General features: G+C 43.1%; 1 protein-coding gene across 3 annotated transcripts in view; it reads right to left on the reverse strand.

Annotated features, from left to right (window-relative positions):
* Positions 1–22,637, reverse strand: part of LOC109278878 (zinc finger protein 474) — a 125,733-nt gene that overhangs the window by 30,376 nt on the left and 72,720 nt on the right. Inside the window, exons 5-7 of one of the 3 annotated variants that reach the window (XM_019469562.2) lie at positions 14,552–14,732; positions 11,277–11,405; positions 2,630–2,765 (exon numbers count right to left, since the gene is read on the reverse strand). In XM_019469562.2, coding sequence (XP_019325107.2) covers positions 2,668–2,765; positions 11,277–11,405; positions 14,552–14,732 — 408 coding nt within the window. In that variant the 3' untranslated portion in view covers positions 2,630–2,667. Of the gene's footprint in view, positions 1–2,629; positions 2,766–11,235; positions 11,406–14,551; positions 14,733–22,637 lie in introns of those variants that run through there. The other 2 variants (XM_053907535.1, XM_053907536.1) reach the window with 2 other exon arrangements.

Below are 22,637 nucleotides of genomic sequence, written 5' to 3' on the forward strand. Positions count from 1 at the left end.
TAACATACTTGACCACATTCAAATGCTGAACTGGTTCCTGAGGAGATGCCCTTCTTCCAGATATAGCATTGCCTACAGTGGGGTTTAAGGGAGGCCCACAAAGATCCCTTTAATCTCCCACCACACTTTACACTGCGGTCCAGAAAGGAAAGGACTGAGCACCAAGTACCCCTAAACCTAAGTGAGGCCCTATGTGCTCCGGGGCAGACGCACCTTTCCTGACCCACAAAACAGTAAGAGCTCCGGGAACAATGCCTCCCTCCACTATCCCTCCTTAATTGGAAGTGTGAGGGGCCAGCCGTTCCTTAAAGACCATACGAGTCTCAATGGGAGTTATGACCATACACTTTATACACTTTCTCCAGAAATTCAAGCTTTCCAGGGCTTCGTGGAGATCCTTATCCACACCCAGATCTGGATATTCCCTGGTCCTACTTTACACAAGCTTCCACATATCCAGGACCTCCCACTACACGGTTTGCAGAATCAAGTGCAAAATGAAAACGTGGGGCCCTTGTTAAAAAATGAGTAAGAATTCCATGCTGGTAACACTGGAACATGAAGGCAGCCATGAGTCCCTTCTATGTGTGGATTACATGCTCATAGGCTGCCCATGCACTCTAGCCCCAAACCCTTTCTTTATTGCCCCATATGGTCTGTTATCAGCTAAATGTAACCTCAATTTCTTTTGTAAATGTTGAGAAAAAATTCTTCGTACTCTAACTTATCCTTAGCTGTCCCCGGAGGATGCTGCCAGATTCCCATACCCCACATACCATGGTGCCTGGGGATGGGGTGTGTGTCTTCTTTATTTGCCAGTGCTTTCCCTGTCTAGAATTTTCTCTTCCTTTTTTCAAAAATCTGTTTTTGTTTTTGTTTTTTTTTCCACCAAACTCACACCATCCATCCACATAGCCTGCTATCTCTTCTTGTTGCGGTCCTCTGTGTACCTTCCCGTTGTCCATCCAGCACATGACATTAATAGGTGCCCAAGAAGTAGGTACTGAGAAAGTCAACAAATGACTTGTGCAATCATTTTGGGAGGCGGGGGGGAAACCTAGGTAGACTATATATTCGAATTTCCAGCTGCATAATAAAAGCAGGCACAGTTGAAGCAAAGTGCCCCTCTTGCCTGAATCACTCATAGGATCTAGATTATTTGCGTTCTATATTCTCTGTATGTTTTGTCAGAAAACTGGCCAAAGCGTGGCCTGTTATGAAGCCAAGTTGATATTTATACCCTAAATATTTACGATTTCTTTTAAAAGTTGGCAAGGGGAAGGGATGAAGGAGTCACTCGATAGGAGTTCAGCAGTAAATTCATGTCCCTTTTATAGTTTTGCTGCTAGAGTAAGCAAAAACGGAGAAGCCAGGGGGCCCTGGCTGGGCCAGCGAGGGCAGCAGTCAGGATTTCTACCTTCATTGCTTCTAAATGCTGCCCTCTTGTGTCCAGAGTGCTTATTGATGGAGCTGTGTGACAGGAGCCTGCTTAGGGACACAGATGGGAATGGGAATAGATGGGGCGCCTGGGTGGCTCAGTTGGTTAAGCATGGACTCTGGATTTCAGCCCAGGCCATGATCTCACAATTCATCGGTTCGAGGCTTGCATTGGGCTGTGCTGACCGTGTGGAGCCTGCTTGGGATTCTCTCTCTCTCTTTCTCTGCCCCTCCCCCACTCATTCTCTCCCTCTCTCTCTCTCTCTGTCTCTCAAAATAAATAAATAAATAAATAAACATTAAAAAAATAAGAAATGGGACTAGAGGCAGTGATAAAGCAAGGGAATGACAAGCAACACAAGACAAATGTGGGAACAAAATGGGAAAAGTACATCTATAACCCCCATAACTTTGATGTTCTTTCACCCCCGTGTCTCCTCCTGCATCTTGTCCATTGTCCTCCCGGAGAAAAACAGGCAAGAAAAATAGGCATACAACCCATCTGACTTGCTTTAGCACCTACTGCAAGCTGAGGGCTTGGAAGAACAAAGCCACCATTGCTGTGGTCCCTCTCTACCCTCGCACTGAATCCTGCTTCACCCATTCTTTTGACTTGCTGTGCGAATCATTGTCCCCAAAACCTCCACACACAACAGACCTGCTCTCGAACCCCTAGGGAGCCTTCCATGATGGCAGTAGGCATTTTCCTTCTATCCCTCATTGCTAAAAAGTGTATGGAGTTCCCTGCACCACCTTCTGACTCTGGGTTCGTCATCTCTCTAGAAAATTCCACATTGGTGATAGAAGTTGGGAAGGAACCATCTGAAAAAAATTTTTTTTTTTTAAATTTTTAACGTTTATTCATTTTTGAGAAAGACAGCGAGACTGAGCAGGGGAGGGCAGAGAGAGAGGGAGACACAGAATCTGAAGTAGGCTCCAGGCTGTGAGCTGTCAGCACAGAGACTGACGCGGGGCTCAAACTCATGAATCATGAGTTCATGATCTGAGCTGAAGTCAGACGCTTAACAGACTGAACCACCCAGCCACCCCAGGAAAGGAAGTGTGTTTACAAGAAGAAGAGAGAGAGCAACTTTAGCCAGAGCAAGTAAATAAAATGTGAACTTTGAGAATGTCTTTTCTAGTTATTCCACAGTCTAAAGGCTCTGCGTTGGTCATGGTCAATGTCACTTACCAACATATAGGCTGTAGAGCTCCCCAACATGCCTCGCTTTACAACATATCTAGGAAATTTTGGTTCTGGTACCGGACACCAGTGATAATCAGCGAGGCTGCTTCCAGCCAGAGGTGACCACCACCGGGCAGACAGCCTGGAGGGACAAAGGGATTAGTGTGCTAGTATGCCAATAATGGGCACACTGGTTAGGAAGCTGGGTGGTCTAGAAAATGCACCAGATGCAGGCGAAGTAGCATGCCTTATCAAGTTATGAGGAAATCCTGGGGACAAACCCCAGGGAGTAACAAGGAAAAAGAAGCCAATTTGAAGGCAAACAAAACGCATCTGATTCTGCAATTCTTGGAGCAGACCACGATTTCTGTGGGTTTCTTTCCTGGAGTGAGTGTCCTTCAGGGGTCCCTGTTGCCTCTACCTGTTCATTCTTTCAGAGCCCGCTCCAACCTCTCTTTGCCGTGAGGTCTTCCCAATCATGTCAGCTCTCCTGTCTGGTCTGGCTGCGGGAGTAAGAGCCTGCATACCACCATTTGGCACAATTACACGCCAGACGTTGTTCACTGATGTTTCTTGGGAACATGTTTAATCACCTACCCATGTTCTGTGGCCTTTCAGGGCTTCACACCCCTTTGCTAGCCAAAATGATCAAGATCTCAGTCCTCATTAGATGATGTCAGGAATCCCAGTCCCCACGACAGATGGTTCTGGGGATTACTGAGGAGTACACACCTGCTTTGGCTGTTGCTTGCCGTTGGTGGCTCTTAGCTAGTGGTTTGCATGCTTTGTGCAGGGTCAAGCCCTTCCTTGCTCTGTTTGTCCCCATGTAGACATTGGTTCCCCTCTTATTTTACAGCTCCATCCGCACACCGCAGCACAGCCAACAAGAAGGCAGAGATACAGAATAAGAGTTGGAATGCGTGCAGTGAACCTTTAGAACTTGGTAACACTGATCACGGTTCCCGCATCCACCAGCCTTATCCCAATGTGGGGAGTCCCCTACCCGTTGTCTCCCACCTCAATCTTTTTTGGGGACACATTGCTATGGTTTCAGTCCCTCCTCACATAGGTGGGGGTGTCCCTGGACCCAGTTCTGAAACCAAAACTTCAATTTCATTTTTGTCAAGCTCTAACCCAAGAGCATGAAGTACAATACAAAAATAATTGCCCAAAGTTGGAGCTCTGGCCACTACAAAGGTAGCCATTCATATTCCTTTTCAGAATGGTTTCTCTTTTCTTTGTGGCAACTAACCTTATAAGACTAAGGCTGGGACTAAGCTTTGGGTATTAAAAATGCCCCTTTGGGTGCCTCGGTGGCTCAGTTGATAGAGCATCTAACTATTGATTTCAACTCTTGATTTCAGCTCAGGTCATGATCCCAGGGTCATGGGATCGAGCCTCACATCCATGCTGAGCATGGAGCCTGCTTAAGATTCTCTCTCTTCCCCTCTCTATCACTCTGTCCATCTCCCCTGCTTGAGTGCTGTCTCTCTCTCTTAAAAATAAAAAATAAAATAAAATAAAATAAAATAAAAGCTCTTTAAAGTGTTTCCTCAAACAATAAACAAGGCTCTTTCCTTCCAATATTAAATGATGCTGCTACTATTCTTGATATGTGAATGTGGCTCAAATTATTTTTTTTAAGTTTTGCCTTGTTTGGTCCTCATTTGCCAGACTTATCTGCCTCAATGGCAAGAACAATGCCTTGGTTTCCTGGGTTTGTGCCCATATATCAATTTCCACAAAAAGAAAAGTGGTCCCTAATAACAAGCCAGAAGTAAATTCATGTTAGAGCAGCATGGCCGTGGCTCGTTCCCCTAAATCTCTGCTATCATTTCTTCCGGCAGGCCACAGGGAGAACAATGTCCAACCTCCCTCACACTTGGGTACAGATTTGGCCAAAGGATATAAGTGGAGGGATGAGTGCTTCTTCTGGCTATGATCATGCAAAACTGGCAAATAGCCAACTCCACACCATTTTCTCCTTGGGGCTGGGCTGAAGGGAGTGGCTATCCCAGAGCAACATGGTGAAAACTAGAGAGGCTTCATCATCCTGGGGCCCTGAGTGATTTCATGAAGAAGAGACACTTCACTAAATCATACGCTTGACCAGTGTTCCATTTAAAGCAGGAAAGAAATTTCTGTGTTATTTCAGCCACCATGTTTTTGGTCTATTACACCAGTTAGTCTACCCTTAACAGGAGCTAGAAATGGATGCCTGTCAGAGATGTCCTTACTCAGAAGTGGAGTTGGCAGAGGTCTGTGAGGTGTGATGAGGGACACTTATGGTCAAGGAGAGACCCTCCCACCCCTGCCACATGCCTTCTTCACTTCCATCTATCTTGACATTCTGTTTGAAATCCCACCAGACATATTTTATTACTTTGGATAAAGGCCTAATATTTCCAGGAAACTTCTTGTAGAATAATTACAGCACCTGATGTTAATTACACTAGAATTAAAAAAAAACAAAAAAACAAAAAACCCCAACTGTATCACCTGGAAGAAATAGCACATAAAACCATTCTCTTTCAGGATCCCCTTAGCGTAGATGACTTTCTCAAATTTATTTCTGCTGAAATACCTAGTGAAAAGCTGAGAAAGGGATACAGGCAGTAAAAATGTCAAAGAGAAGATTTCTTTTAATGTTTATTTTTGAGAGAGAGAGAGAGACAGAGACAGGAAGAGAGAATGGGGAACAGAGAATCCGAACAGCACAGAGCCCAATGGGGGCTCAAACCTACAAACCATGAATGAGATCATGGCCTGAGCCAAAGTCAAACACTTAACCCGCTGAACCATTCAGGTGCCCCTCGAAGGGCAGATTTTTGAAGGAGAGGTAGAGGGATATCTAGAGCATGGAGAACTTGAGTTTTTGATCCAACAGAAACAGAATCCTGGGCAGCAGTGGGTGAGATGTGTGACCATAAGATCCTTGAGAATCCTTGACAGAGAATCAGAAAGTTCAAAGAAGGGAGATGAAGTCATTAAAGGCAAATTTCTTGCTTGACAAATTGGCTGAATACCAGTCCTCAGATCATTTTCCCACCCTTTCCCTACATTTGAAGTGAGTTATTTTGATGGCCTAGCCTACTTTTTAGATCTGCAGATGGCCCCTCATGAGAGCTGGTGGAAAGTCATAACGGAGCTTTGGGATTTGTTCAAACCTTACCTGCACTTTCTGGGTTTGGATGTTTTGACTATTTTTCAGTCAGTACCTTCCTTAGAGATTCCTATAGCAGTAACTGCCATTTCAGAATATGTGGTGATTTTCTCTCTATGGCCCACAGAAAGGATAGATAGGTGGGCAGGGCAGGACCATTGGGGTTATTGGCACGAAAGGTTGATGACCAAATAATTCAACCCCATCTGTCCATTTACTATTATTTTTTACATAATTTTAAAACATTATTTATTTTTGAGAGAGGGAGAGAGAATGCAAGCAGGGGAGGAGCAGAGAGGGCGGGGGGCAGAGGATCCAAAGCAATCTCCATGCTGACAGCACAGAGCCCAATGTGGGGCTCACATTCATGAAACCTGAGATCCTGACCTGAGCCGAAATCAAGAGTTAAATGCTTAACTGACTGAGCTTCCCAAGCGCCCCTACTATTATTTTTAAAACAAGTATGTCCGTTTGACAATCAGTTTTGTGGTTAAAAATACAACAGAACATTGAAATTCACAATGATCAAACAGAACATTGAAAATTTGAGTCCGGAATGTGAGGTGTTACAAAATCACTGTGGATTCAGGGGTGGCAAATCTTGGAGCCAGTCCCCTGGGGCAATCTACCCCAACTGAAATGTCGGTTGTGCTGTCCTAACACAAGCCACGGAGGTGGCAGCTGGCATCCCACGCGGATGTGAGAACTTTAGCTCCGATTGATGGGGAGTTTTACTGGTCCTCCCTGTGCCACATAGATGCTCCTTCTATTAGTTCTCTGTTGCTGTACACTTGCTGGCTTACACGGTACACATTTATTTTCTTACAGCTCCGCAGGTCAGGAGTTCGACCTTGGATTCACCAGATAAAAACAAATTGTTGGCAGGGTAGCATTTCTTTCTGGAGGCTCCGGGGAAGAAGGTGCTTCCTTGCTCATTTGTGTTGTTGACAGACCCCAGCAAGTGGTCGTTATGGGACTGAGGTTCCCGTTTCCTGGCTGGCTGTCAGCTGGGGCCACACTTAGCTCCTGTAGGCTTCTCTCCGGTCCTTGCACACAGCTGCCAGCATCTCAGAGCCAGCAGTGGGGTGACAAATCTTTCTCATGCTGCCATGTCTCTGACCCACCTCTTTCCCTTCTTTTTTTTTTTTTAATTTTTAAGAATGTTTTATTTATTTTTGAGAGAGACAGAGTGCAAGTGTGGGGGGGGGAGGGGCAGAGAGAGAGGGAGAGACAGAATCCCAAGCAGGCTCCGGGGTCTGAGCTGTGAGCACAGAGCCTGACGCGGGGCTCGAACCCATGAACCGTGAGATCATGACCTGAGCCAAAGTCAGACGCTTCACCAACTGAGCCACCCAGGCGCCCCTTTCTTGTTCCACTTTTAAAGAGTCGTGCAATTAGATTGGGCCCATCCAGATAATGTGAAATCATCTCCCCACTCCAAGGTCTTAATCACATCTGCAAGGTCTCTCTTACCACGTAAGGTAACAGATTCAGAAGTTTTGGGGCTGGGCATCAACATTTTTGGGGGGGGGGCTGTTATTTTGTATAACATACTCTCAACTTAGAATTATCTGAAAACCCTTGACCTATAGGTGACCAATGTGCATCAGTGATAGGACCTGGCCCCAGGATGTCTAGGTCAGGTTTCACTTTTTTTCAAATCACATTTGAAGTTAGATTATACCCACTGCTGGCTTCATCTCATGTTTCCATAAGCAGAATTGAAAGGCATTTTCAGGTGGACCCTCGTATCCCAGGCTCTCAACAACTCTCTCTGCCTGTTCATCTTCCTCGTTTACCTCACGGACTAGTAGCTGATATTTAAACTGCTCAAGTTCAACCCCAGGATCTCAAGAAGAAAGTTTTACATGGGTGTTGAGAACGTGGGACTTCATCATACTTTTTTATGAGTTGTATTTGTTTAAGTCTTTTGATGACAAAATTCGAGCAGAAGAAATCACAGCGGTGCCCCGTCCTATGTGAAATGTTTATCCTGGTGTATGTTCTCTCTACACCCCCCAGTCTGGCCCTCTCTGGAAGGGTCACTGCTTCTCCGAGGAGTCTGTTTCTTCCAAGTGCCGGAACATGTCATTTCTCGTCTCCGACCACAGTGCTCATAGAGAGTGGGGAGCATCAGCAGAACAGACACGGGATTTCACGTGGGCCGGATGCTGGGTCACTGGGAAAGTCACAAATGATAAAGGAAGGGGGACCGTCCCCACAGGGGAGAAAAGATCCTTCAGGAGTGGGGGAATGGAAGGAGCTGAACTTGAACCTCCACCCTTGACCGGATGTGGGCTTAAAGTCACAAGGACTGGTTTAGGCAGGGGTATTGAGACGAAATGCTACTAATGTCAAAAGTGGACAAGGACAGAAAAACCGAGGGCTGTTTTCTGGTGTTCAGGAAGTAGAAGATATTGGATATCTGCTCTCTATTGCCTCCCTGCTCCACAAATGATTCTGCTTGTCAATAGCAGCTTCTTTTTCCATGAAGAGACCTGGGTCAGTATTCCTCAGGCTGAAGCAGCGTCATCTGGGAGCCATCCCTGAGACCCCAGTTGGAAATACTTGCCTGTCAGAAACCATTATGATGGGGCTGCCTGAAGAGTCTCTGCAAAGGAGTTCTTCACAGATTTCCATGCTTACTCACAGGAGGAGATTCTTCTTCTCCACACCCCTACTAGGACATGCTTGTTTGGTCCCCATGGTCCCCTGCTGATAGGACATACCCTGCAACTGTGATGTGAATTGAATGTGCAAATGAGCATCAAGACATCCTGGCAGTCTTCCAGCAACGTCAACTAAAGGGAAATTTCATGAAAGTCTGGAGCAGTTAACAGAGCAGTGGGGGAAGTGTATTGTTGCTGATGCCTGTAACACTATGGGACCCCACACCAGGACCTGCCTGTGGGTGTAAGCATAAGTGTAAGCATAAGAGTTCTGAGTAACTTCATCTGGTATCTGCTCCTCATCCTCTAGGAGAGTATCTATGGGGACCACGGCAAGGTTCAAATTCACAACTCACGGAAGGGCCACCTACCGATTTCTTTGGACAGTAGGAATATCTGCACAGAGATGAATTCATTGGGGGGAGGGCAGGTGGCAGAACAGGTGAGCTCTTTCCTAGCAATGGGGAGATCTTGACTGCCTGCCTTGCTAACAGACAGGAACTCTTGGACTGATGTCATCTCCTGACCTTGCTGTGGATTTAATTCCACGGACCACTTGAGGGCCAGCTGCGGCAGAGCTGGAGGCAGAAATGTTTCCCACTTCAAGAACTCACAGACCTGGGGCGCCTGGGTGGCTCAGTCGGTTAAGCATCTGACTTTGGCTCAGGTCATGCTCTCATGGCTCTTGGGTTCGAGCCCTGCATCGGGCTTGCTGCTGTCAGTGCAGAGCCTGCTTTGGATCTTCTGTCCCTTTCTCTATCTGCCCCTCTCTGACTTACTCTTTCTCTCTTTCTCACTTGAACATAAATAAACATTAAAAAAAAAAAAAACAGAACTCACAGACCCGATAATTCCTTCAGAGTCATTTATTTTGATTTTTTTTTTTTTTTGGTCATGTTTTGAAAGAAATGTGTATAAGGATGTCTTTTTTAGGCAACTGCTTTCAAAGTTGAGACCAGCACTTCTGCTTTATTTCCCCCATTTGACTGCTTCCACCATTAGCAGAAGGCACAGTGGCCACTGCAAGACAGCAAGGGCAGTTCTGACTTGTGTTTTCACCTCCACAGTTGACCAAAAATTCCAGCAGGCAAACTACAAGCATGCTGAGATTCCCAGTTGCCTTAGGTGCTAAACACTGGATTAAAAAAAAAAAATCACACCTGGCAGATCATTGGTTAGTACAGTTCATTGTGTTCGTGAAGACATCCATCACACAAATAGCACTGGCAAAGAGTATGAGTTTGGAATTCCAACGGTTGCGAGTTTGCTTCACTTGACTCCAGCCCAGTGTGACCTCTAGTTAGCTATTGACCTATTTAAATACCAGTTTCCTCGGATGTAAAATATAGATAATGTCTCCTTGTAGGGTTGGTGTGAGATTTATAAACAGTGAAGTATGGGAAGCACGAGGCACAGAGTCTGACTCACACTACACTAACTCCATTACTAGATGTCATTTTTGCCAGCAAAATAAAAGAACTAAACCATCAACGGGTCATTAAATGCTGTCTTTCTCAAGATGGTAATCTTCTCTGAGGTTATCTAAAGACTATTTAAAAAGTTAACCTCTTCTTCCTTTAGAACAGGCAGGAAAAAAAAAAAGAACAATTAGGGCAATTATCTTAACCTAACCGCTTATAATATGGAGATGTGTGACTAAAACATTAGGTCAAATAAATTTGCTTGTAGAATGTGGAGCTAACTGCTGGGTTAAGTCATGAATGCAAGGTTTGCAGGAACCCAGGGGATCCAGAATGGCTCTGAACTCCAGCCATAAAAGGAACAAAGATCTCAAGCAAAACTGCCCAGACGGGGAGCAGAATTTCCTGGGCAGAGCACCTCCTTGACCCTGGCCTCCTCCCAGGAGAGCCTTGCCCCTATGAATACACATTCAAGGCCTAAAATACAGGGCAGTTTCACAACCCATTGCAGGGGTAGTGGGTGGGGTGGTGCAGAACTTCCTGGCAAGATTGTAGACCTCAACAATAAAACACCTATAAGCCCCTGTGAGGGCAGAGAGAACTCTCTGGACTTCGCCTATAGAAGGAAGGAGCTAACCTCCACCCATTTGATGAATGGCGCTGTAGCAATCTTGTGACATATGAAGCTGGAACCGGTTCTGAAATTTCTCTGTAGCATTTCCTGCTCTTAGCAAGGGAGTATGAGTTAGACATCGTTCTAGTACTTGAACTCCTTAGCTCTTTTTTGAACGCGTTTGTCATGCAATGATTTTACAGAGAAAAGATTCCCAATCACTAGCTCAATTAAAAACTTTTCCCCGGATCGGAGGAAACAGGGAATGGTACATTATTTCAGAAAGCACAGGGATGGGAAGGAATCCAGTTTTTCTTGAGACTTAAGGAGTTGCCTGAAATGACCACCTGAAACCTCTGTTCCCAGAATAATAAGAGACCTAACTGTGAAGTTCAAAATCTTGCTGGGTGGGTGCGGGGAGAGAATGGTGGAAAAACACCAACAGTTGGCTCTGAAATTTTCTCGAGACAAAAAAGCCAGCCCCAATGAGGGGCGGCCCACTGTAATTCTGCTTGACAGAGTGTGACACAGCCCCGCGTGTGTCTGTGCACATGCACGCAGCTGCTTGCTGAAAGCAGAGCGCTTGCCCACCACATCACGGTCACGTTCGTGCCACCCAAGCACCCAGCTGCCTTCCCGTAGACAGCCTCGTGACAATTTGTTTTTCTTGTTTCTTCTCCTCGCCTCCTTTTTCTCCTTCCCTCCATACCCCCATCTCTCTCGAAAGGATCTAAGTCCTGTAACACTTGCTGGGAGAAAGGGCTTTACTTGGCGACTTTTGGCTTACAGGATCGTTGGTGAACAATCAGTCTGTCTGGCAGGAAGGTACGCCCACAAATATTACAGGGAACCAACTGGCTCAGGGCGCTTGTCCAAGCAGCTTCATTTAAGGCATCGAGATCATAGAAACCTTTGGCTGGAAAGTTAAAGAAAAAGAAGAAGAAAAAAGAAAAAAGGACCAAAAAGGAAAGAAAAGAAGAAAATGGTAAAAATGGATCCTTTTTTTATTCTGGAGCACCATACTCTACTTTTTATGGAAAATATTTTCAGGAAATACCTGTTGACTGAGGCTTTTAAACAAATCATACTTTTTGTTCCAAACCCTCTTTCAGGGGTTGAATAAAAAGTGAGCTATGAACCAGAGACTTTTCGCTCCTTGGATTTTAAAAAGGGGAAGGAGTTGTTTTATGTATTATGATATGCATTCTTCACTAATTATTAACATCTTTGCTTACACATGATTATCTTGCAAATATAACTTTTGGCCTTCTTTCAATTGACTCTAAATAGAAGCTTACAAAGGGAAAAGAACATGTATTTGTACTTTCCTCTTCTGTAATCCTTCAGTGGAATGTTTTTAAAGGCCAACACTGACAGTTAGGGTGAATTTAGGATGAATGATATCCTAAAAATGTATCATCTCTTCACGGTCATAAATGTGGAGATTCTTTAAATAATTAAACCAAAGAATGCAAACAGAATAGTTAACCTGATGAAAAGAAGCGTCCTTAAGAGAACAATCAAGACGTCTGAGAGATGTATAATCTTCATTGGCAGAGCATAGGAAAAAAGGCATATGGCTTTATTTTAGAGAAACAGTGTGGGAGTTAGCTTTGATAAACCTTATTTAAATAGAATGACTTTAGTACATTAAATTGACTGTGTCTTAGAATTGCCCCAAATAGCACCCCCACAAATGTAGCCAGGCATTCAAACATAAATTACATACTTAACAAAAAATCATTTTAACAGAATATATTTCTTCACTAAAGCCCAGGCAATTTTCCTATGACTTCTTCCAAATGGTTCACACAACCATAGTAAACTTCAGATTCTCTCCTGCTACTTTTAATGTTCCTGACTTTACTCCATGAAAAATTGAACCCCAGCACAGCCTAGTATTTCTCCTTTAGACAAACCAAGTACCACTTTCTACACAGGATATGAATTTTGAGAGCTTTGAAGACTGTTGAAAAATAAAATGGCACTGACTTTCTCCTTACTCATGACTTTTCCTATGGATTCAAAAATTCCAGAGTATTCATGGAGTCTCACTGGAGATGACTCATCATGTTGCTAAAAGTTTTTGAGTATGACTTTGACTTTGGATCTAGAGGAAGGGTTATTTGGACTTAATGACCACAGTAAGTCTGTGGGATGGAAACAAGAATGGGGATTCTCTCTCTGCCTCCTGAGGCAGGATGCCTTCAGAAATAGAAACAGCATGGGACCAAGAGGAAAGTTGTAGAGAAGGGCAGTTACGGGGCCTACCTTTTCCATCTGTGAGCAGTAACTGATTAATGAATCCCCGAGGGCCTTCAAGCCAGTCATTACTCTCTGATCTTCTAGACTTGTGATAATTATGCTCAAGCAGAAAAACGGATACGATCAGAAGTGAAGAAAACAGATTTTTTGAAAACACAGAGAACTGCTGGGAAGAGAGTTCCAATGAGATAAACAACATCCTTGCGGGCAAATGCTCTAATTTCAATGGATGGATGTGTTCATCTTGAGCTTTTTTCCCACCTGTGTGAAGAGTCCTCCCCTTGGTAAGGGCTGTGAATAAACGGGTTCTTGTAGCCTCTAGAACTTTATCATGACAACCTAGATTCCACTCTGTGGGTTCTTGGGTTACATTTCTTTTTTTTTTTAAATGTTTATTTATTTTTGAGAGAGAGAGAGGGAGAGAGACAGAGCATGAGTGAGGGAGGGGCAGAGAGAGAGGAGACACAGAATCCAAAGCAGGCTCCAGGCTCTGAGCTCTGAGCTGTCAGCACAGAGCCCAATGCGGGGCACGAACTCACGAACTGTGAAATCATGACCTGAGCCAAAGTCAGATGCTCAACCAACTGTGCCACCCAGGCGCTCCTCTTGGGTTACATTTCTAACAAGTGGGCATTGGACTAATCAATGGTAATGACTTCTGGGGTACCCTACGGCTACGCCAGTCTACAGTTACACATGAGGGATTGGTGGGTTGGATGATAACTTTTCTTAAAACCAAGAATGGTTTTCCCTTGAGGGGAATGAGGGGATCCAATGAGAAAATGACAATGGGAGAAATAAGAGGAGGAAGTCGGAGTTTGCATGGCAAACAGTCTCTGGATGACTTTGTTCTCACCCCAAATGAGTAAGCATAAGGCTCTGTGGGGAGGCCACGCATGGCAGTTTATGGAGCTTCATCTGGCTTGTGCAATGCTTTACAATGTATTAGTTGCAAAATTTGAAAGCTCTGGGCCTGGGCGTGCCTGGGTGGCTCAGTCGGTTAAGCATCCGACTTCATCTCAGGTCATGATCTCGCAGTTTGTGAGCTCAAGTCCCACGTTGGGCTCTGTGTTGCCAGCTCGGAGCCTGGAACCTGCTTCAGATTCTGTGTCTCCCTCTCTTTCTCTGCCCCTCCCCTACTCACACTCTGTGTGTCTGTCTCTCCCTCAAAAATAAATAAACATTAAAAAAAAAAAAACAAAGCATACAGATTTCTAGATTTCCAGTTTCTTTTGTATTGTTGAAAACTTTGCCCACAGTAGGCTAAATTTCCAGCTGCCTCCTTTGGAGACAGTCCATAATCCTCCAGCTCCCCATGGTCCTCAGCTTCCCTCGTGTCACACATGGATCAATTTACTCAGTTTTATACCCCGGCTAGTGGACCCTGCACACTTTGAGTTTGGTACCCTGCTCTGTGAACGCGAAGACACATTCCTATTTGAAAACATGTCTCCAGATGCCCTGAAAGATTTTTGAGGCTTCATGTTTTTTAAGTATCATGTTTGATAATATAGGAAAGTAACTTCTGGGAAATACAAGAAATTCCAGTGGGTCCCTCTCCTTGCATGGTTTTGCCAGAAGTAGCGTCTTTATGTCTCAGCATCTGAAGGCACCTTGGTCAGGCATTCTAGAACCATTTTTCCTATTCGGTTATAATGAAGACAGTAAATGTTGCTGATTTCTGATGTTTGAATAAGTAAGAAAAGAACACCTCTCCTCTTAAAATTTCACAGAGAAAATTCTCCCCATATGCGCTCAAGTCTTTCTTTCTTTCTTTTTTTCTTTTCAAAAACTTACCAGTAATGGTCCTGACTTCTGGTTTCTTGGGTTCTGATCTCCTTAACTCTTTGGGCAACAAGTTGTTTTCGTTATGCCATTTTTTCAGACATTGTGGCTCGTGGATGGCAATGGATTTTGTTCCATATTCACGGCCACAAATGTAGCAGATGATTGTTGGTGGACGCCTAATCATTGCTGGCTACAAGTAATATAAAATATCTGTTAGATAAAGTTTAGGTGTAGAAATTATACGTTAAAATTATAGTACATTCAAATTAGCTAGACAATCACATTTTTTTTTTTTTTTGGTTTTTGGTTTTCTAATTTCAACCAGTCAGGTAAATTGAACTTTTGTGGCACTTAAGAGAATAAACCATACCATCTGAGTGAGTGGGGTGTGTGTGAAGACGTGGGTTTGGGAGGATGATAGGAAATAAAGAAGAACTAACTAGAATTCTACAAACTGGCTTTTCTTATAAAATGTGTTTTCTAATCTAATAATTATTGATTAATTATCTCCTGGTTATTCTGCATGCTAGGAGACTACAGAAATTAATCATGTCTGAATCATCTTTTCGCTAAACTCAGGCTCTAGTATGCCAATATCCCTGAGAATTAAAGCTGTAAGTGTCATTGGAGAGTTTAGAACAGACATTGGGTACCCTCCCACATTCCCTTACACAGGGACAACTTCCTCTGGCAAGTACCTGTGACTCTCAGCCTTTTTTGATCTGGTCTAGGCTCCACCCAAAGACAGGGCAGCTAATCAATCACAAGCAGCGGGTGGTGGATAAATAGCCACTTCCTTACTGAGGCTGATTCCACGCAGTGTTCCGTGGGATTGCAGCTCAGGCACTCATTCACACACTGTACAGACTTCCTTCTCTTCCCTGTCTTTCCTCCCACTACTTTACTGGGGCTTCCTGGGATCACCTCCCAAATAAACCACTTGAAATCAAATCCTCAAATCCTTTACTTAGCATTTGTTTCTGGGAGGACTAAATCTAAGGAAGAGTTAAGGATAAAACAGAAAAGGTGTTTCTGCTTCTGTCCAGGGGATAGAAAGTTACAAGAAACATTGCTCCTGCTTAAGCAATTAGAACCAATCAGAGAACTTACAGAACCGTTATTTTTGAGTCCATTGAAGACTCACGGTTGCAAGGTAAGTTAATGAACTAGAAGAACTGCCTCAGTCTGAGAGTGCATCAGCACAATCAACACCTCCCATGCTCCAACCGTACAAGAATATGAGACAGTAGCTGTCTGCCACAGAGAAAAGGCAGGACAGGTGAGCATGAACCCTACTAAGAAGGAGCCATGCAGGAACTGTCTACATAAACCCTCCCATCCACCAGGTCTCACATCCAGTAACAGCGGGTGGCAGTCTAACATTGGAGAGAGGCAGGACAGTTGAGAGAAATCCTCACCAATTCAAGAATGCAGGGCCTGCCTGGATGGGAAGGTGGAGCTGGAGAATTAGGCCTTGCACTGGGTACCAGATAAGAAGAGTCTACTGCTGATGGAGGTGTGGGACCTAAGGAGGAAGGGGGCAGTAGGAAGGACTCCCTCTGTGTTGCATGCATGAAGGGCCACAGCCTTCTACGGGTGCAGCAGGTGAACAGGGAACAGGCTTTTGGCTCCAGGCTTTATACTAAGTACAAAACAGAGGAAGCTTATCACTGGGAGAATTTAAAGCCTATAGTACATTGAACTGAACTAAAGCAGGGATGAAACATCGGAAAGAGATTGTCATAGAATTCTTAGATTTTCCTTGAAGTAATTTTTTAAACATAGAATGTGATATACTAAAGATGCAAATTTTATTCTCTACAGTAATCACAAAGTGCAAAGACACACAAAGAGGCTGAGTGAAGAATTCAACGGGGGAGATAGGATATTTTTTAAAAATGGTAAGTTAATCACTTGCCAAAGAAAAGGAGGAAAGGATGAATATAAGACCAACCAAGCAACCAACAAATAAAGAAAAAGGGCAAGAGGAACAAATAGAATTAAAACGCCAAGATGGTAGACTTAAATGCAAACATATCAATAATTGCAGCAAATATAAATGGACTAAAGAACATAATTAAAAGGCAAGGATTGACAGACTAGATAAAAAAACAGTATAGACAAAAAACAACTCTATGTTGTTTACAAGAAACACATTTTATGAATAAAGACACAAACATATGACAAGTAAAAGGATGGGGAAGAAGTCATGTAAACACTAAGCAAAAGAAAACTAGCATGGCTATATTAGTAACACAAATGAAGTGCAGAAGTTGGAAATATTTCTTCTAGTTGTGAAGATCAGGGAAAGCCTAAAGGAAGTGGCCCTTGAAGGATGGGTAGGATTTGGATCACAAGAAGGTTTTGGAGATGGAAAACAGCATGAGCAAAGCCTCAGGGATAGGAACCCGAAGGTGAGTACAGAGAATAGCAACTAATATAAAATATTTATATTAATAATAACAAATAGTTGCCTGGAATTTGGTGTAGCCTTGAGAACTAGAAACAGATAGTTCAGCTGCAGCCATGCTATGAATAACAAATACCATGCTAAGAGCTGGATTTCGTTTTGTAAATGAGAGGAAGCTGTTAAGCAGGGGAATACCCTATAATTTTACTTCAAGAAAATTAATCTGGCAATAATGTATCTCAAAAGGCAATCTCGCCAGCATACACCTTTGAGCATTCACAGCTCTGGGAACAGGAAATCATGGATCCAAGAGAACATTAGTGGTGATGTCACTTGCAGAAAGCCGGAAACCTGGAAAGGCAGGTTGGGGGAGGAGAAAAAATGGATTCTGTTCTGGACCGGTTGCATTTGATATACTAGTAGAATTTAAATGTAAGAACAGCCAAGACAGGAAAGACAGACGTGTCATTCAGAATTAATGGGTTTCAGAGCTATGCACACAGAGATGTTTAAAACCACGAAAACTCAAAACTCTAGAAAAGGAGTATATAGAGAATGTATGGAGGCAAAGTCCTGAGGGAATATCTATGGCAAAGAGATTGGGCATGGGAAATCACAGCCTAAAAAGATAAAGGTTCAATTTTGCAGTTAAAGAAACAGGCCATGGAGACAAAAGACTCCATTGAGAATTCTGCAAACACTTCCGGTTTCCAGAAAGGTGGCTTCATCAGCTCTGTCCAATGCCACTGCGAGTAACGGGGGCTTGAGAAAAGTCACTAGATTTGCTGGTCGGCAGATTTTATACCAGTGATTCTAAGAGTTTAGCTTCAATGGAGGGACAAGAATAAAAACTAAACTATTACAAGCTAAAGATTAGGTCAAGGAAACAGAAATGTACGTTCGAAAAGTCTGCAGAAAGGAAATTTGAGAGACGAGTAGAGTTGAAGAAGTGCTTTGTTGTTGTTCTAGGGGTAGGAATGTCTTAGACAGAGAGAGCTGGTTAGGATGAAGAGAAGAGGGACAGTATGAGAACAAGGTTCTCAGACAAAGCAGGAGAAGATAGGATCTGGGATGTGATGGAGATGTTAGCCTCTGAGGACAGGGAAAAAAGATGAAATAGAGATGGGTTGTTAAGAAGTAAGGCACAAGGGGCACCTGGGTGGCTCCGTGGGTTAAGCATCAGACTCTTGATTTCAGCTCAGGTCATGATCTCACGGTTCCCAGGTTTGAACCCTGTGTCGGGCTCTGTGCTGATGGCTCGGAGCCTGCCTGGGATTCTCTCTCTTTCTCTCTCCCTTTCTCTGCCCCTCCCTTTCTTTCTCTTTCTCTCAAAATAAATAACTTAAGAAAAAAGTGAAGCCTAAGCAGAGCTCCTGTAGGATGAACTTAGTCTTCTAAGTATGAGGCAAATCATTTTCAGAGAACGAAGAGATTCAGTTTCTGGGAAACAGAACAGCAAAAATTACTGAAATTTTTTGCAAAAAAAAAAAAAAAAAAATCTGGAATTCTCCTGGCACTGCAAAGAATGTGATACTGATTCAATTAGGGAATAATACTCACCAAATAATGGAAAGACCCGGTTAAGTTGAGCTGCAAGAAATTTCAGCGGAATGAAATGACCTTTTCCAGTGTGTTCATAAGTAGCACTAGGTGGTATGAAAGCAGAAACAAATTTGAGTTGGTGCTGTGGTTCTCTTTCCCCCAAAGGAATAATCAGGGTAAAATAAGTAAATCAGGGTAACGAATCAGGGTAAAATATGTGCCTATTTTAGAATCAGCCAGCTTTTCACTAAAGCTGTTGGGGGTTATACCTGTAGTGGAAACAGAGCAAAATCAAAATAAGAAGGGAACACATTTCTGGTTTCTGCACACCTGAGCCGACGTGACAGATTCTAGAGGAGTAAAGCCACTAACATACACCAAGCAAAACGGAAAATGGAGTTACTCCTGAGAGGATCCGCATTTTTAAAAAAGCACATTATTTGCTAGAGGGGAGGTGGGGAGGGGATGGGCGAAATAAGGTAAAGGGGATTAAGCGGTACAAACTTCAAGTCATAAAATAAGTAAGTCATGGAAATGAAAAGTGCAGATCGGGAATATAGCTGGAAATACTGCAATCGTGTTGTATTGTGGCAGATGGTAACTATGCTTATCGGGGTGACTACTGAGACTACAGGCTTGTGAGCTCACTGTGTTGTATACCTGAAGCTAATATAACATTGTATATCAGTGATACTTTGATAATTAAGGAAGAGTAATGTTTTTTAAAAGCACATTTGAGGGAGAACATTTTTCTTCTATTACTCTATACTGAATTACGCCAATAAGTTACATTCATCAGAAAATGGCTAACTAGTTTTTAGCCATCTTCTTTATTAGCCATGTAATAGGGTCTAATGCCTGCAAAGTGACTTTAAAAGTATTTGAGGAATTCAAGATGTAAGAGAAAGGATAAAGCAGAAGCAAGGCTTTTCAAAATACCCAAAAGTTCCTTACTATATTTTATAGGTTCATTTACTTGAGATTAATTAAATACAGGGGTATTTTTTTTAGTAAAAAAAAAAAATGAGAAGTTCGTCTCTTCACTTTGAGAATAATGAATATTAATATTCCACATGGAAAGTATGAGCCAAAATCTAGTATTTAACCAAGCATATAAGCAAAATAAATGGCACGGGTCATTAATGAAGACATTCACGTCACATCGTCAGAAGGTTTCTTTTGGAAGGAAAAATGAGAAGAAAACAGGCAGATGCGGAGGCCAGAAGACAAGCACAAAATAACTTAAAGGGATGTGGGAGAAAATTAATACCATAAAAGGGCTAAGATGTTCTATATTATATTTTCCAAAGCTTGCTCCATGCGCTATATTTGTGGTTGAACTGCATTTGAACCTGCAGTTCACTCCATGTTCTTAGGTTTTCAACATTTTACTCTTAAGCCTGCTCTCAGCTGAAGAGAAAAATGCATCCCCCGGGGCGCGGACCGGAGATAAGAGAACCTCTTTTATTTTTCATTAATTTCACGATTGTCAGTCTGAAACTTGCAAAGAAGGCTGAACCATCTCTATCTTGCCTTCACAGCCACAGGGTTCGCTCTTCAACCTCTTTCTCTGGTGTTTTGAGATGGAGGTGGGTGTGGGGAAGGTGGAGAGGGAAACAGAGACGGGAGCCCCCTCCCCCACCCCCACCCCCGCAGAAAGGGCAGAAGGCCCTTCTTGGCTAATGAGCTAAGGTGATAGGGCACAGCAGAGAGAGGAGGCAGAGGCAGGCAAGCAGGTTTGCCCTGTGCGCAGGGCTGTCTACACCTGGGACCTTGCCAAGGCCACGGATTCCAGGAAACTGTAATCAAAGGAAGGCAAAGAGGAAGCCGATAAGTCTAAAGTTCCCGCAGAGCGAAGGGTTAGATCAACAGTTTTTCCTGTCAACATTTCAGATATTTGTGGGGTGAGGCGTTGCTTTTTTAACATCGAGGTAAAAGATTTTTTTGAAGAAGTTCATCTCTGAATCTGTATAAGCACTTTCAGGTGTGAACTCTTTTATGGGGGGGGGGGGCACCTAAATGCCCCCTCCCTGAAGGTTGTTAGCGCTCATCACGATTTTGCCTTTGCTTCCTACTTTCCTGGGAAAGTCTCCCAAGGCTGGATGTGGACAGAGGTGCTTGAACACTTCAGGGAAGCTTTTAGATGTGTGTATTTCTTTTAACTTGAATCCACTAACTTTCATATGTTTCCAATCATTTTGCTGGCCACTATTGGCATTATCATTTTATTTTCCACGCATTTTTCCCCCTCCTTTTTTGTTAATGTCTTCTCTCTGTCGGGAACACTTCATGTTCAATCTTTCAGGCCAGGAGGGTGCAAGGCGAAGGAAAGTGGACATTTAACAACTTTTCTCCTAGTCAGTGTAAGTGACCGGTCATCCATCTACTCACTTTTACAATTTAAAATAAGTAGCTGTCACAACATGTGTTGGCAAGGATGTGGAGAAAGCAGAACCTTCTTGCACGGTTGGTGGGGATGCAAACTGGTGCAGCCACTGTGGAAAACAGTACGGAGGTGCCTCAAAAAAATTAAAAATAGAGCCACCGTATGATCCAGGAATCGCACTACTGGGTGCTTACCTCCAAAAAATAAAAACACTCATTCAAAGAGATATATTCACCTCTTCGTTTATAGCAGCATTACAATAGCCAAATTTACAATAGCCAAATTATGGAAGTAGTCCAAGCATTCATCAATAGATAAATGGATAAAGATGTGGTATATTATATAATATATTATATTATGTTATATTATTCAGCCATAAAACAGAACAAGATCTTGTCATTTGCAACAACGTGGATAGAGGTAGAGAGTATAATGCTCAGTAAGTGAGTCAGAGAAAGACAAACACCATATGATTTCACTCATATGTGGAATTTAAGAAACAAAACAGAAGAGTAAGGGAAAAAGAGAGAGAGAGGCAAGCCAAGAAACAGACTCCTTTTAAAAAAAAATGTTTTTATTTGTTTTTGAGAGACAGAGTATGAGTCAGGGAGGGGCAGAGAGGGAGGGAGACACAGAATCTGAAGCAGGCTCCAGGCTCTGAGCTGTCAGCACAGAGCCCGACCTGGGGCTCGAACTCACAAACCGCGAGATCATGACCTGAGCCGAACCCACTGAGCCACCCAGGCACCCCTCGGAGCCACCCAGGCGCCTCTGAAATAAACTCTTAACTATAGAGAACAAATTGATAGTTACCAGAGGGGAGGTGGGTGGGGGATGGGGGAAATAGGTGATAGGGACTAAGGAGGGCACTTGTGATAAGTACCGGGTGATGTAAGGAAGTGTTGAATCATTATATTGTATACTTGAAACTAATGTAACACTCTATGTTAAATATACTGGAATGAAATGAAATGAAATGAAATGAAATGAAATGAAAATAGCAGTAATACCACCTTTTAAATAATGGAAACAGAATAAGGACCACAAAGAGAGTGTTTTAGAAGTAAGCAAGGTATTGATACAGGAAGAATAGAAATAGTTCCAGTGATCCTAGATTAGGATATTGATTTCAGTAGCTTCAGACAGCTCTCAGCGACCTCCCTGACAGCTCAGGCTGAGAGGAAACCCCCGTGACCCTCACTGGTAGGTGTATAAGCCATGGAGCTTATAGAAGGAGGTATAACACCTGGTGTAAGGGGAAAACTATCCCTAACATGGTGTTGTCGCAAGAATCTTAATGAAAGAGATACTGAAAAGTAAAACCAAAGTTATTACTAGCAGTTTTACTAAAGATCAGAAACACTCTACATTTGGGCTTTTCTTATATTAATCCCATAATGAAAACTAAGTAGTAATAATGTGAGATTACAGTTGTGTGACATTATTTCTAGGAGATTTAGGGGAACACAAGCCAACGATGTAGCTTTTTGGAGATTTGTGATGAAATTGAAATTAGTAGCATTTGATGGGCAAGAGAAATTAGTAATATCTGATTTTTATGGTCCTCTTTCCAGACAATGCACAGGTATACAGAATTATGGATATGATTTTAAATGAATGCTGGACTCCCTAAAAGCTGCCCATTAACCCCGGGCAGTGAGCTGTTGGATCTTCAGTCAGAGCCAAACCTTTTTTTTTTTTCCCCAAATAGATGCTCTTTTGTGTAAGGATCCATTTGGCACCATTTAAATGCCTCA

The sequence above is a fragment of the Panthera pardus genome, unplaced genomic scaffold (assembly GCF_024362965.1).
Source record: "Panthera pardus isolate Hobbes unplaced genomic scaffold, ASM2436296v1 HiC_scaffold_2, whole genome shotgun sequence".
Lineage (NCBI taxonomy): Eukaryota > Metazoa > Chordata > Mammalia > Carnivora > Felidae > Panthera > Panthera pardus.